Source organism: Pelophylax lessonae (genome assembly GCF_965119305.1).
Source record: "Pelophylax lessonae genome assembly, chromosome: 8".
In the NCBI taxonomy this organism is placed as follows: Eukaryota; Metazoa; Chordata; class Amphibia; order Anura; family Ranidae; genus Pelophylax; species Pelophylax lessonae.
Window position 1 is genome coordinate 182351170 of NC_138775.1, and position 16695 is coordinate 182367864.

The 16695-nt window shown below is 45.1% G+C and overlaps 1 protein-coding gene across 1 annotated transcript in view; it reads left to right on the forward strand.

Annotated features, from left to right (window-relative positions):
* Window positions 1-16695, forward strand: part of SLC44A3 (solute carrier family 44 member 3) — a 190502-nt gene that overhangs the window by 91896 nt on the left and 81911 nt on the right. The window contains exon 10 of the mRNA XM_082265861.1: window positions 3133-3319. Within this exon, the coding sequence (XP_082121987.1) occupies window positions 3133-3319 (187 nt within the window). The remainder of the gene's footprint in view (window positions 1-3132; window positions 3320-16695) is intronic.

The window sequence follows — 16695 nt, forward strand, 5'->3', positions numbered from 1 at the left end:
AGAAATAAATACTTCAAATATATCACTCTGTGTGTAACGCATCTATGTAAAATATATGAGTTTCACTTTTTGAATTGAATTACTGAAATAAATTAACTTTTTAAGAATATTCTAATTTTATGAGATGCACCTGTTAGTGGTTGTTTATACACACATTGCACAGGCATAGTCCACCTTTGCCACCATCAGGAATCAAAAACCAACAAAAATTCACAGCTCACTTACCAGCTAGCCTGTAGCAAAACCGAATTGACACTGATTAGCAATTAATGTTAAAAACAAGGGGTTTAGTGGCACACATTTGCAAACATATTGTAACAGGAAGTCAGGTAAATCTGTGAGTGTTGTCACAGATCGGAGATACAATTCACCAATTACTATAGGGTGCCGGCTGCAGAAGCCAGCAGGAAGGTCTAAAGACGCTGAACAGACTTCAGCTGTTCAGAATGAGGGAGTTAAGGCTTCTATAATTGTCCAAAGGAAGTCTGAGGATTGCTGCCTCCGGAAGCTGTCTCCTGAAGCCATGTGGGCTGGGAGAAGGAGGACAGTCAGACGTGTGCCTCCCGACAGGATGTGTGGGCCTGGGAGAAGACCCCCCGGAGTAATGTGTGCCAGGGAGGGTAACCAAGTGTGAAGACGTCTCAAAGGTGAGAAGACGAACTGTTTCTGTGTGAAAGAAATAAAGGACTGTTTTGCCCTGTGAAGATATTATAAATGGACTATTGAGTGTCCGCTGTAGGACAAGAAAGTCTGCCCAACAGTAGGTTGGAGACAGACTCTTAGGTAGGTTCCAGAGTGAGAAGGTAGCCGCCCACAGAGGCAAGGATTTATTTTCTGTTTTATTTTATTTTGAATGTTTTTGCTGTATGCAGTCTGGTGAAGAAATCACCATTAATAAACCAAACTGTTGTTTGCAAGCACTTTTGGGCTATCTCTCTGGGAAAACGCACCCCCCAAGGGGTCATCTACGCCTACCACCGAGCTAATCCCTTACAATATGTGTAAGCCACAGAGGCCACCTGAAGGCACCCCAGTTTAATGCGGTCCTAATGCTATCGTTTTGAGAGTCTTCCAAATTGGAGCACATATATAGCAGCTGGATAGATTAAGGGCAGGTGTGCCTAGAGGGAGCCCACTTTTCCTTAAATGTATAGGGACGCATGGGACGTTTGTTTGCACATGTCACAATCAGAAAACCTGCCATGAGAAATGCCTTGCAGCCATTGTTTTAGTCCATGAACGTAGACACAACATGGATATAAAGATGGCAATTATTTGTAACACAGCAATGCTTTAGCAAAGTAAATGCCATTTTGTGAGGGTTTTACATATAGTTTAAGGAAACATGTTGTGAGAGAAACATCAAGGCTCACATCTCTTACATATCCTTGTGAAAATGCTAGTAAATTGATTCTCATACAGGTCCTTTTGCTTCATTTCATTAAGTCACTGATCAGGTACAATTATGTACATAAGAACTCAGGTGCAGATGTCTTATTTTTCTTTTTACAGGTTTACTTGAAATAATTTAGGCCCCAGGTCACCTAAAGATCCTTTGGGGCTTCACACTGCCTTTCTCTCTGCACCTTCCACTTGTAATAGAAAGCACATATTTAAGTGTTACTAAACTCACAACAGTAAAATCAGTCTGTAAATGCAGTAAAGCATGCTTGTTCTACTCACTGTAGAACATAAGGGGTTAATTGTGTAAAAAGGCTGTTTGGTCCTGTCTTCTCTGCTCCTGCCATTCTTCCACAGTCCCCAATCCATCTGCTGATAGTACAAAGCCTTTGGAATCACTCTGCACATGCTCAGTTTGGTGTGTATTGCTAGAGACTTTTTCTTTTTTTTTTTTTGGGAGGGTGCATGTGATCAGCACAGTGCCAATTGGAGTAGTTAGAGTAGAATGAAAACTCCTCCTACAAGATTTAATCAGACACTGATAGAAGTCACAAGATAGCTATATACTGCTGATGAGAAAAGGTATTTAGCAGTTTATATGTACTAAAATAATTGCATTTCCATGTTCTCTGTACTGTGGGAGACCAGATATAGTGAATGCAGTGTCTTGGGTTTAATAACACTTCAACTGTCTGCCCTTTTAGACCTCATTTTTACTGGGCATTTAGCCCCTGTGCATGACTTCTGGCATTTTTGTGCGGGAAGAAAGAATCTGGCATTTTTTGTGAGGGAGAAGGATAGTGTGAAGGCACCGGCCTGCACCAGCCAGCCCTGCTGCTGACAGCCTATAAAACTCTATTGGAAGCTGAAAGTTGCTGCAGCTAGACAGGGCTGGATGGTGTACCAAGTAGTACTAATGTTTAGGGCAGTATACACCCAGTGAAAAATGGTCAGAACACAAGAAGTCTGCATTCCTGACATTTGTCTCTGGGTGCATACTGCCCTAAACGTTAGTACAACTTGGTGAACTGTCCAGCCATAGCAGCTTTCAGCCTCTTATTTCACGAGCTACCAGCAATGAGGCTGGACAGTGTGCCTGTGCCTACTACCTGCATGAAAACTCAGAAAAACTCGTACACAGGTGCTAAATGCCCGGTGTGCATGAGACTTTAAAATCTCTGTGGCCAGACCTTCTTTTCATGTGATTTCCACTCTGGACCTCACTAGCCAGTCCAGTCAGTGAAGCATTACCCTTGGTTATGTTCAGCTTCATCTGTCCTGATGAAGGAACTGTGCATGGTTCCTAAATGTCTCAATTGCTTCCATGAAATTCTGATTTAAATGTGTTCTGATTACATAATTATACTACAATACTACATACTTCAATCCAGATTCAATGCCCGCACACAGATTTGTTTGCTATGCTCTGCAGATTTGCAATTAGGTCAACTGATTTGGACTTGTACAGTGGCTGTTTTGGACCCTTTTCCAGCTCAGAGTGTAGGTTATCTTGGATAACCTACACTCACTGTTTGCAGGGCCTCCTGTAACAAATGTGATTAAGTAAAAGACCCCTTTCACAGTTCTCCACAGTGTCTGTGAATCAACAGAAAATACTGCCAGTGCCTTCAGTATTTGGCCAACCGTTTACCAAATATGCCTGTAATATATGGCTTAGGGTAGGACTGTTCTACAGACATCTTGGATTTTTAGTGTTATTTCTGTTTTTAGATCATCCTGTTGATTCTAATTTTTGTAATGAGAACAAGGATCCAGATGACCATTCAGCTCTTCAACGTTGCAAGCAGCTTTATCAGCCAGATCCCATTCCTGTTGGTGCAGCCCCTCTGGACTTTTCTGATTCTCCTCTTCTATTGGATGCTATGGGTGGCTGTGCTGCTTAGTATGGGCACTTCAGGTAAGTCAATGTGTGTATGTACATGTTTATGTCAATGTTATTTGGCTATACTGTCATCTACACTGTAATTCTTCACTCATTGTCACTCACTTGCAGTGGCGGAGCTAGACTTTTAAAACAGGGGTGGCAAAGGGGTGGCAAGGTATTATTTTGGGGGGTCAATATACATGCGCGTGTGTGTGTGTATATATATATATATATATATACACTTTTATAAATAAATGTAAACAAACATCCTAAGGCCCCGTTCACACTGGGGTGATCCGACTTGCCGGGGCGACCTCATAGGTCGCGGCGCGCTGCTCGCACCGCGACCTCGGAGCGGCCGGCACGGACTTCATAACATTGAAGTCTATGCAGGTCGCTCCGGGTCGCCCCAAAGAAGCTCCGGACCCTTTTTCTAAGTCGGAGCGACTTGTGTCGCTCCTATTAGAACGGGTCCGCAGCTTCTCTATGGCAGGCGACCTACGGCGACCTGTCAGGCGACCAGGTCGCCTGACAGGTCGCCCCAGTGTGAACGGGGTCTTAGCGGTATTAAAACATTCTTAATTAAATAAACAATTATCAAAGTAAATATTATTCTTTTAAGGCCGCACACCGATCACAGGGCTCTGCTCTAAAGGGGATCTATGGGGACCCTGCTCTGAAGGGGGATTTATGTCATAGATCCCCTTTAGAGCAGGATCCCCATATATCCCCCTTTAGGGCAGGCTAGGGCAGGTCCCCCATAGATCCTCCTTTACAGCAGGCCAGGGTGAGGTGAGGTCCCCGATATAGATCCCCCCTTACAGCAGGCCAGGGTCCTCCCCCAGACAGTCCCTCTCAGTCTCCGCACCGACAGGATTGGGTTCGGGAGCTGAGCAGCCAGGGGCAGAGAGCAGCAGACACAGCGGCGGCGGCCATGGCAGAAGCACTGCACTAAGGGTGATTAGGGTGTGCCTAGGCACACCCGGCACACCCCATGCGCATACCTATGAGTAGGGCTGCACAATATTGCCCCCCATCAATGTAGTGACCAGCATGCCCCCCCATCAATTGACAATGTACTAACCAGCGTACCAACCCATCAATGTAGTGACCGCCAGCGTACCAACCCATCAATGTAGTGACCGCCAGCGTACCAACCCATCAATGTAGTGACCGCCAGCGTACCAACCCATCAATGTAGTGACCACCAGCGTACCAACCCATCAATGTAGTGACCGCCAGCGTACCAACCCATCAATGTAGTGACCACCAGCGTACCAACCCATCAATGTAGTGACCACCAGCGTACCAACCCATCAATGTAGTGACCGCCAGCGTACCAACCCATCAATGTAGTGACCGCCAGCGTACCAACCCATCAATGTAGTGACCGCCAGCGTACCAACCCATCAATGTAGTGACCGCCAGCGTACCAACCCATCAATGTAGTGACCACCAGCGTACCAACCCATCAATGTAGTGACCACCAGCGTACCAACCCATCAATGTAGTGACCAGCATGATTGCTAACCTATCAATGTAGTGACCAGCGTGCCGTGTCCCCTTCAATCATGCAGAGACCAGAGAGAGAGAGACTTGCCTAAGGTTACAGGTAGAAGAAGTGAACGAGAGGGCGCCTGTGCAGCTATTTCTTTGTGACTGTCTGTGACTGAGCGCGGTGAGCAGCAGCGGCGCCGTGAGCCGCTGCACAGCTAACCAATCACGCGTGCCTGCACACCTGATTGGTTAGCTGTGCAGCGGCTCACGGCTCCGCTGCTGCTCACCGCGCTCAGTCACAGACAGTCACAAAGAAATAGCTGCACAGGCGCCCTCTCGTTCAGGTTCATCTATGTAATGTTATAAGCATAAGCAGTGCTGGGACAAGGTCATCCAGCGCCTAGGGCTAACATGCCAAACCGAGCGTCCCTCCCCAGGTTGTGCATGATCAGTCATCTTACCCGGGCCATGCCTGATAACCACACTTGATAATTACACCTATGTATAGAGTGCAAAGGTCAGGACTGAATAATTTACCCCTATGAGGCATTTCATACTGTATATGCATGATGCTGTGTAGAGGGGTTCATCTACTCACGTGTGCATGTTACCTGAAGGTGGTCTCTGAATATAGAATAGTCCTGTGGCTGATCAGCTGCTGATTTTATATGATGGTTTTAATGAATTTGTATGATTAATACATTTGCATTTTTATAATACTTTGTGTGTAAATCCCTAATCACAGTCAATAATAGAAGAACGGTGGCCCATTCATCCCTTCATACTATATAGAACTTTTTTTTTTTTTTTTTGGAATCAGTCACCTCTGGAAAGTCTTCATGGTCAGATCTCCCTTCTGCCAGGAAGTCCGTCGTAGCTCTCCATCCCCCCTGCAGTTCTGCCGCCGGGGTAGAGAGGTAATAAATAACCTGGAGAGAGAGAGAGAGTGAGCCGAGTCTGCTGCAGACAGACAGACAGACAGGGAATGCGAGCTGGAGGCTGCCAATAATATAACCTCCCATATACCTGTCAGTGTGATGTCTGTCTATGCAGTGCTTAGTTCTTCCTCGGCTCCTCTAGGTTACTTGCAGCTCAAGCAGCTCTCCTCTGCTCCTCCGAGTCCTTCCAATCACGCCTCCAGCCGGCTTCTCTGCGAGTGACGTCACGCAGTGCCCGGCCGGGTCTACGAAGCATCTGTCAGGGGGGGGGAGTATCTCCGCTTACAGGAAGGAAGGGAAATGAAAAGCTGGTCTGTTGTATGCTTGTGCCGGGTGCAGGAGCGCACTCGGCAAATTGTTGCAGGTACTGTTAGCGGCTGGGGTGGCAACAGGGGTGTCAAGGATTTCATCTGGGGTGTCAATTGACACCCCAGCTAGCCCTCTGGCTCCGCCACTGGGGAGTATCTCCGCTTACAGGAAGGAAGGGAAATGAAAAGCTGGTCTGTTGTATGCTTGTGCCGGGTGCAGGAGCGCACTCGGCAAATTGTTGCAGGTACTGTTAGCGGCTGGGGTGGCAACAGGGGTGTCAAGGATTTCATCTGGGGTGTCAATTGCCACCCCAGCTAGCCCTCTGGCTCCGCCACTGCTCACTTGTCCTGTGCTTAGTTTACTGCATAGTCCAAGTATTGTCCTGGGACCTACCAACTAACACAGCATTTAGGGGGACGCTATTGAGGGGGAAAAAGAACAATTCTAGAGAAAGTGTTGTGTTCAGTGATAAGCTCAGGCATGTTCAGAGTAGCATTCAAACCCATGTGTTCATGCATGCCAGGAAGCTGTCACTTGTCCAGACCAATCATCTGCCACACATATACATGCCCTTTTGTATACATGTATCTGCGAGGTGGGGAATGCCTTGGCCATAGAAGATTGGGCGGTACAAGTAACAGATTCCTGGTGGGTTTGCACATATGTGTTCAGATCCTAGTCCAAACAGGCATGCGCTTATCACTACTTCTGATGCTTTCAAATTACACATCTCAGGTAGAGCATGCTATATTACCCTCCTTTCTTCTGTGATAAAATAGCTGCATCATTTAGTAGCATCATGCAAAAGACAAGCAGCCTGTCTTGAAGTGTCTGTCACTAAAACAAAACACCGAATAAATGGTTACCCTGCAAATAAGAGTGTTCATACTTGCCCCTCCTGGCCATGTCCTGTTGTGATGCAGGGGTTCGTGGGAGAAACAACTGACTATAAAGAGGGATCAGTAATCCAACACTCCCAGAAGTGTTTGTTTCTGAAGGGGCTTTTTTTTTCCTAGTAGAGTAGTAATCAGTAGTGTAGGCAGTGGGAGAGGTAAGTATCTACTCTTTTGCAGTGAGCCCATTTATTCAGTGACTGATATTAGTAATAGCGACACCATAGTATAAGTCTTGAATTTGATGACCTGTTAAGGAATAGTTTTTTTTCACAGCTTATCCAATAAAACCAATATTTGAAAATTATGTAAAAAAAAATTAGGTTAGCCAGCATTCTCAATTTTTTATGCATGAAAATATTATTCACAAGCAAGTGAAGTGTGCCCATTTGTTGAAAGGTCTGAAACACAGAATTTCTAAAATAATTCCTAGTTGTTTAAATGTACAATACACCGTATATAATTTTGTAGTCTGGGGAATGTAATGTATAGTACAATGTACAAAGTGCAACAGTTCTGTGCATGTATTGCATTGCACAGCGAACAGACTGCAAATGTCCACCAGATACAACAGAAGTTTATTTTCTTCTATAATTTTTATACTTCTACAGATAGGAATCTTTACTCTGAATGCATTTATGCAGGATGCACTGCTGAATGCTGTCTTGTTATGTTTCTTTGCTGCATGGTGAATAAACCAGTTATGATAGTTAAGGATGCCACTACTCAGTGAATCACAATAATTGTGTAATTTATTTGTCCTAAAGTGTATAGTAAACCCTAATAACGAACAACTTCTGTTTGTCCCCTGTTCTGTGAAACATACCGTTGAAACTTTTTATAGTTATATCTGTTCCATGGGTGCAGAAAATACCTGTTAATTCTGCCAGAAATCCAGTGAGCTGATAACTTCCAGCACACTCTGCTTCTGCTGCAGCGTTATCAGAACACCACCTCACTTTTTTGGACTGGGGGAGGTGTTTGTAACACCCTTCATATTCTATGGTGACAATGCCACTGTTTTGATAGATACAATGCAGCGAGTGAAAGTTTCTGGGACTGGAGATACTGGAAGGATCACCATGTGAAAATTTAAAATAAAATAAAAAAACGAAAAGTAATATTATGGTGATGCAAAATGCTGGCACATCTCAGATACTGATTTTTGCACCTCCTCTTCACTAGAGAGTAAAAAAAAAAAAGTATGAATTGTTAGCCCAACAGTTTCTATATAACTTCATTTTCATTATTTAATGTTTATATCATGTACAGGTAGCAGTGCAAGTGCAAAATAAATCAGGATAGAAATGGCTGCCTGTGTTAGGTACATTATAGTTAGTTTCCACTGCAACTGTAGTTTGTATGGTTGTGGTATTGCTTTGGTGTTTTAGGCAGTCCAATTATACAATATAAATATAAACGTAGGAACAGATTATATTGTCTAATTTATGGCACAGGACTCCAGATTACTAGTTGTCCCATAACTGTATTGCAGCTGTGTTTCTTTACCGCTAGATGTCACTTTTATACAACATTTTATAGCATTAAAAACTGAAATATGTAGTGCTGTTGTGGTTAATATATCCTGAGGGTTTTGCTTGTATCATGGAGAAAATGGGGGAAAAAAAAGATACAGTGCAATGTATGTGTTCTTAATACGTACTGTAGTAGTGGCTATTAGGAGTTTATTAACGTTAAAGTGTATGTCTGACCAAAACCTTTTCATAGCTCTGGTTAAGGTGGAGAAGGGGTAAAACAACTGCTAACACGGGCTTAGTTAGCAAGAGTTTCACTTGAATTCTATTCTGGTGACAACTGTTTGACCGGAAGTGGGGAAAATCTGCAACAAGAACACAGAAAACACTAACAAAAAAGATAAGAGGAGGAGGACTATGTCGGACTTCACTGGCCAGAAAGGAGTAAACCAAACAAAAAAAAAAAAAAAAAATATATATATATATATATATATATATATATATATATAAATAAAATATCACAATTTATTTGTACATATTAAAATTTAGGGATGCCATTGTGCATCTCATAAACAGCATAACACATTTATAATAAAACAAAAATCGTGGTTCTCAGGTAAGTACTGTGGTAAAGATCTTTAATGGCCAAAGCGTTTTGCTGCATGCTTCCTTACGTTGACTGGAGAGATTTGTGGCAATAGGAGAGACCGTTCCTATTGGTTGGGCCTGGCCTCTGGACGATAGGTGTAATTTCACTGCGCATACCAAGCTGTACTAGGACGGCTACTTGTTTCCTTCTTTTGGGGGGGGACTAAAGCACTTCCAGTCTGTCTGCATATATATGCACGTACATTTCAGTGCTCATTAAGGAATTGTAGGAATCTATCTACTTGCAACATAAATTCCCCTGAGTTTCTATTCCTCGACCTAAGGAGGATTTGGATATATCCAATCCCCAAACAAGATCTCTACGGTCAACCAATCCCTATATACCCCAGCGTCCGTTGGAAATGAACCTATACATACATGTGGTATATTGTGAGATGAGTACTGTTGCAGTACCCTAGGCCCTGAGGAAGCATGCAGCGAAACAGGTTGGCCTCTGAGGAATCTTTACCATAGCACTTACCTGAGAACCACAATTTTTGTTTTATTATAAATGTGTTATGCTGTTTTCACCACTTGCCGACCGCATACAGTATATTTACTGTGGCAGTCAGCCGCTCCTGGGCAAACCAACGTAGTACTACGTCGCTCGCCCCCGCTCGTTCACTGACATCCCCGCGCGAGTGACCGGCGGCTCCGATGTCCGCCGGCCACTCGCGATCTCCCGCAGGAGAGGAAGAAAGGCAGATGGCTGATGTAAACACAGCTGTCTGTCATTCTCCCTTAGATCATGACAGAGGCTATGCGATCCTGCTATGTAGGATCGTATGTCTCTGTTATGATCTAACAAGCAACGCCCCTTGACAGTTAGAATCACGCCCCTAGGGACACATTTAACCCACTGATCACCAATAAAGTTAACCCCTTCCCTGCCAGTGTCATTTTTACAGTAATAGTGCATTTTTATAGCACTGATTACTGTAGTAATGTCACTGGTACCCCCAAAAGTGTCAAAAATGTCAGTCAGGGGTCCGATCTGTCTGCCACAATGCCACAGTCCCACAAAAAAAATCGCAGATCGCCGTCATTACTAGTTAAAAAAAGAACAACAAAAATGACATAAACCTTTTCCGTAGTTAGTAAACGCAATAACTTTTGCTCAAACCAATCAAAATATGCTTATTGTGATTTTTTTTTTACCAAAAATATGTAGCAGAAAACAAATTGGCCTAAAATGTAAAAAAATTTAGATTTTTACTTTTTGAGAATTTCATATTTTTTTTGTTTATAGCACAAAAAGTAAAAATCGCACAGGTGATCAAATTACACCAAAAAAAGCTCTGTTTGTGGTGAAAAAAAGGACGTCAATTTTATTTGGGTACAGCGTCACACGACCGCGCAATTGTCCGTTACAATCACGCAGTGCCGAATCGCAAAATAGGGTCTTGTCTTTGAGCAGCTAAATCCTCTGGGGCTTAAGTGGTTAAGAGATGCACAATGGCATCCCTATATTTTAATATGTACAAATTAATTGTGATAATACATATATAGATAGTTTGGTTTGCTCCTTTCTGGCCAGTAAAGTCTGACATAGTCCTCCTCCTCTATCTTTTCTGAATTTACCATGGATGAGGGCCGAGTGACTGCCCCATGTTTTTATATTTAAACACTAACAAACCAATAAGGTCCTAGTTTTCCCCTATTCTACTAAACAAAAAGATTCTATTCTGTCTTGCTGGAGTTTTCTCATTGCTTCCTGTCTGTTGTAAGTAGGAAAATAGCCTTCGAATAGTGATAAAAACCTGGAGGTTTTACCCATTTTAGCAGTTGAACAGAAATGATTAAGCACACAGTCAGTGTGTGAAACTCGTCTACCTTGTCACGATTGTCATATTTGGATGTCCAGTCAATAAATCTGGATTTCTCTAGCGCTCATTGACAGACGTAGTCCTCGGTGATACACCACCTTCGGGTTATGTTGCCTCCACAGGAGCAGGACTAGACAGGAAATTAAAAAGCTCTGGCCACACCCTAGGGGCAGTCCCAGAGGGTATATCCTCTCTCTCTCTGCCTCAGCAAATCAGTTATTTTCTGTCTAGTTAGGAGTAAGGACCTAGATACCTTGCTGGGATCTTAGGTCCTGGCAAGAATTTTTTTCTTAAAGGATTTTTAGACAGCTTTTTTTCTCCAGTGTTCCTGTGAGATCTTCAAGCAAGAAAGCTGAACTGGGCGACGGGCTGGATGTTGAGATCCGGTGGTCACCCCAGTTCAGCCTACGAGCGCGTGCAGGCCATAGCTCCGCGCTGGGTCGGCCGCGACAAAGTCCCATTAAAAGGACTGAACCCGCGAGTTAAACGTCTCGCTGAAACGCCAAAGACCATGAGTCACGGCGTCCGTATCGGTCGACAGCCCTCCCACCCCGGTGGAGAGGGGTACTGTCAGGAGTTGGTGCCCGCCTGGTTCCGGTATGGTGAGTAGTATGTTCCCCCTTTTTCCCTGACGGGGTTTGTGGTGAACGCGGGCCCCTCTCTGTATGGTAAGAAAGAGTCCTTTCTATCCTATAACATGTCACAAATCCTCCTACTTTGAGTGTGATTTTATGTGTGCAAAAAGCCAGGAGGCTTGGTTTGGGAGCTAACAATCTATTGTATACATGTTTTAAAGATGTAATCTGTGGCATTCTGGGAATCTTATGGGTTAAGTATAAGCTACCTACCAGTCAGAAGCCACGGACATGTAGACTGCCTTCCAAATCAGATCTCCAGCTATTAGCAGGCCTCCCGAACGGCCATGCGGTCCGCCAGGGCCGGTACCGCCAACCACGCCATATCCCCATGCAGAGAGAGTGTTGTGTGCCTTGCAGCACACCGCTAGTCAGTACAGGCCGCCGCCATTTTTTTTGCTGGATCGCACGAGCCGCCATTTTGGCGTAGCCTCGTGTCTCCAGCATGGGGGCGGCCATGTTTGAGGTGATCCTACACCTCGTGGAGCTTGGGGGAGGCGCCGGAAGGCGTGCAGAGGGGCGGAGCCGCCTCCTTTCTTCCTGGGCAGCCAGCCAAAAGACTTCCTGTTTGTCAAGACAGCGCTGTAAGCTGTTGCAGTTTAACTCTGAGCATCAAGTGGTGAGCCTGGGGGTCTATCTCTCTCTCTCGATCGATAGGGATCCCTAGCAGGTAACACTAAGGGGCTTTTTGTGGCGCTGGGGGTCAGAAAAAAAAAAAAAAAAAAGTTTTTTTCTTTTGAATTATATTATCCAGGAAGTAACTGGAGTTATCATGGACCCTGCCACACATATTCCCCCACCTGTTTCCCTCGAGGGGGCCTCGGGACCCGCCGGTGCACAGAGTATAGAGTCATTTACAGCAATTTTGGAGTCTATGGTGGCTCGGGTGGAGGCGGCCTGTCAGGGACGGGGGTCAAGGAAGCGACCCCCGCCTACCCCTATACCATCTGACACCTCTGACTCAGATTCAGAGATGGTCACGGCAGTTGCAGGTTCCTCTGCCAGGGCTGTTATCCCAGGTAAAGCCCCCTCAGACAGTGAGGAGGACGCTTCTTCTCCTGCTATAATTCAGGAAGAAGCATTGGTGGACGCACTAGTTGTGGCAGTGCAAGAAACCTTAAAACTTGAGGCTTTACCGGCAGAGGCAACTGAAACAGAGAGGCCTTTTGGTACTAATAAGCCCATCAAGACGGCGAAGGCTTTTCCTGTACCTAAATGTTTTGGTAATCAGATTAAAGGAGAATGGGAGCATTCTAAACGTACCTTTACTATTTCCAAGCGTATTGCTAGACGCTATCCGTTTGAGGAATCCATCATTAAGAAATGGACGGTACCACCAGTCGTGGATCCGCCTATTTCCAGGCTGAATAAAGCCACGGTTATTCCAGTGGAGGACACTTCGTCCTTTAAGGATCCGGTGGATCGAAAGATAGAAGCAGAGTCCCGCACTATCTTTTCTCTGATAGGGTCAGCATTTAGACCAGTAATTGTTATTGGTCTAGTTTCCCAGACACTTACGGAATGGGCGAAAATGGTACGCCAAGATCTTAGGGGAAAAGATATTCCCCAGGAGACATCTGATTTGATGGAACAGATCATACAAGGGCTACGGTTTATCTGTGACGCAGCCTTGGACACAACTCCCTTATTAGGGCATGCATCTAAGTTAGCAGTGATTCTCAGACGTGTGCTGTGGTTAAAATGCTGGTCAGCTGACCTAGGTTCCAAAAAGACCTTGACCAATCTCCCTTTTCAGGGCAATCGTCTATTTGGGGCCAACCTAGATGAAATCATTAAGGATGCCACTGGGGGCAAGAGCACTTTTTTGCCACAGGCTGCAAAAGCTAAGGGACCTCGCAACAAGCGAGGACCTTTCTTTACCGCCCATAAAGGGCGCCCGGCTGGTACTAGCGGGAAAGGCAAGACTCCTCCAGGAGGGTTCAAGAAGGGCTGGTCGGACAAGCAGAGGACCAACCCAGCCAAACCCGAAGCAAAGGAGTACACAGCCTGAAGGTGCGCCCCCACCCGGTTTCAGGGTGGGGGGACGTTTTCACCGGTATTCAGGACATTAGATCGAGTATCAACCACTACTACCGGTGCGATTCTTCCCTTCCAACATTTAAGTACCACAGGAAGCGGTAGTTACCGTTCCCTGAATAGATCTTTTCCTTTACCTTTTCCTAAGATTAGTCCCGATACCTCACAGGAATCGGATCTGGTTGACCAGATAGGCCAAGTAGCCTCTAGTTGGGTGACTTCGGTCCCTGAGGTTCAACCAGAAAAGATCACCTTTCCTGATAACTATCAGGTATCTGATAAATGTGTGGAAACAGAAAACGACCAGACTTTCTCGGATGGTCGGGGCCAGATAGCTCTAGGGACGCCTGGTTCAGATCCAATCAGCGCCAGTGGTCCTAGAAATTCTAGGCTGGCCTCCTCAAGCCGGCCTGGCCGACTTGGACATGCTAGTCGCAGACGTTCCGTGGGAACTTCGTCTCAGGGAGTGTCTGTGGTCTCAAGGACCAATTTACCTTCGTGCTTTACAGTCGCTGGTTTTAATGGCCTGGCCATTGAGACCCAAGTACTGAAGGACAGAGGTTTGTCTACTTCAGTCATTCCTACCCTTATTAAAGCAAGGAAAGCGACTTCCAGCAAAGTCTATTATCACACATGGAAGACTTATATTGCGTGGTGCGAATCTTTAGGATTTCCTCCACGTACCTATTCGGTGTCTCGAATATTGGCCTTTTTGCAACAAGGGGTTGAGCAGAAGCTAGCCTTGAGCACCATCAAGGGTCAAGTTTCAGCATTAGCAATCTTCTTTCAGAAGCCTTTAGCTACCAAATCCTTGGTGCGGAATTTCATCCAGGGGGTGCGGCACCTGGCTCCTCCAGTCCGCGCGCCCTTACCGCCTTGGGATCTTAATTTGGTTTTGTCGGTTCTACAGAAACCTCCCTTTGAAAACATCAGGGAGATTCCCTTGCTTACTTTATCCCAGAAGGTGGCCTTCTTGGTGGCTATTACTTCTGCTCGCAGGGTGTCAGAACTGGCTGCATTATCATGCCAGTCCCCATACCTAGTGATTCATAGGGATAAGGTAGTACTTCATCCTAAAGCCATCTTTTCTTCCTAAGGTGGTTTCAGATTTTCATCTGAATGAAGATATTGTACTACCTTCCTTGTGTCCTCAGCCCAAGCATCATCGGGAACATGCGTTGCATTCCTTAGATGTGGTTCGGGCAATCAGGGTATACCTGAAAGCTACGGAATCATTCCGTAAGACGGATTCACTTTTTGTGATCACGGATGGCCCCAGAAAGGGTTTGCCTGCATCTGCCGCGACCATTGCCAAATGGATTAGACAAACGGTGGTACAGGCTTATTCTATTAAGGGTCAGAGTCCTCCGTTCCCTGTTAGGGCGCACTCCACTCGAGCGCTCAGTACTTCCTGGGCCTTTCGCCATCAGGCCTCAGTGGTCCAGGTATGTAAGGCGGCCACTTGGTCGTCGGTACATACCTTTACAAAATTCTATAAAATTGATGTGACGGCATCGGCGGATGCCTCATTTGGCCGCAAGGTTTTGCAGGCCGCAATTTGAGGAGACCGGTGGTCTACCTCAAGGGTTTTTTCTGTTTGAAAAGAAAAAAAAAAAAAAAAGAGAAATTTTTTCTCTCTTTTGTTGAGTCTCATCATTAAGGATGAGCATTGTAAACGTCTAGTTGGCACCGGTTGGGCCTTCTAGATTGGGATTTGATTTCATTTTCACACCCCTCAGTTGTGATACTGCTCTGGGACGTCCCGAAGGTGGTGTATCACCGAGGACTACGTCTGTCAATGAGCGCTAGAGAAAAATGGATTTTTGTAAAATCTTACCGTAAAATCCTTTTCTCTTAGCTCATTGACAGACGTAGTCCCCGCCCCTCTGTTTTTTTGAGTTGGGTTGGGTTAAATCTCTAAAGACTGCTTTTTCACATAACTGATTTGCTGAGGCAGAGAGAGAGAGGATATACCCTCTGGGACTGCCCCTAGGGTGTGGCCAGAGCTTTTTAATTTCCTGTCTAGTCCTGCTCCTGTGGAGGCAACATAACCCGAAGGTGGTGTATCACCGAGGACTACGTCTGTCAATGAGCTAAGAGAAAAGGATTTTACGGTAAGATTTTACAAAAATCCATTTTTTGACTCAACCTGGAGTGCTGCCAATTCCTTTTCTTTTATCAAGTTTTCACGGAGGCGAGCCGGGGCATGCACCTGTGTGAGTCATCAGGCAATTACACCACCTTGAGCAGTGAGTCCTTGTCTGTTCATTTTAGCAGTACAACTCTTCCCCACTCTGTTTAGAGTAAAAAAAAAAAAAACTGTCTGCACATACACTTTAAAGGCTAAGTTTTCCTTGAACAAAAAATAGTACATTCACATTTTACAGGTAAATAAAAATGCATTTATTATTCTTTTACACAGGAGCCTGTTAAATATTGCACACATGAACAGTGGATCGCCGGGTGTCCAGGGTGCTGCGGACACTTCCTACAGCTCTCTGAGACGTACAGGCTTTCCAGTCACTGATCTGCAGATATGCCAAATGGACTAAGAGTGCTTTGATTAGCATACTTGTAGTCCATTGAGACCTACAAGTCTGTGTGCCACAGTGGAAACAGGACTTGTAGTTTATTCATTCACAGATCTCCATGAATGAATGACGTGACAGTGAGGGCAGGGCCCCACATAGCTGCATCAATTTTTCAAGTGATAGTGGCTGCAGGGGAGAGTAAAGGGGTGGGTTCAAGGGGTGAGGATTTTGGTGCTTGGCAACATTATAAATGGCACACCCTAAATACGGGCCTAGCGTGTTGCTAAAAGTACAGATGGCCTTTAAAGTTAACACCTTTTATCTAGCAGGATGCAAAGAAAGGTATTGATGATGCCCATTGATAATACTGAAAACTGGCCATAGACTCTGAAGGGCAGTTGAAGATGAAGACATGATCCCTCAGGTGTCTGTGTATACTGGGCCCCAAAATATGAAGGGCATAGGTGCCAATATTTAAAAAAAAATTGAGTAGATGCTTTGCTGCATGTAGAAAAAAATATATGGTCCTTCACATGCTACCCACCACATCAGCTTGTGTGCTGTCCTCTGCCTTAGGGCTCAAATCGCACTGCATCACACCAAAAGTAGTGCATGCTGTA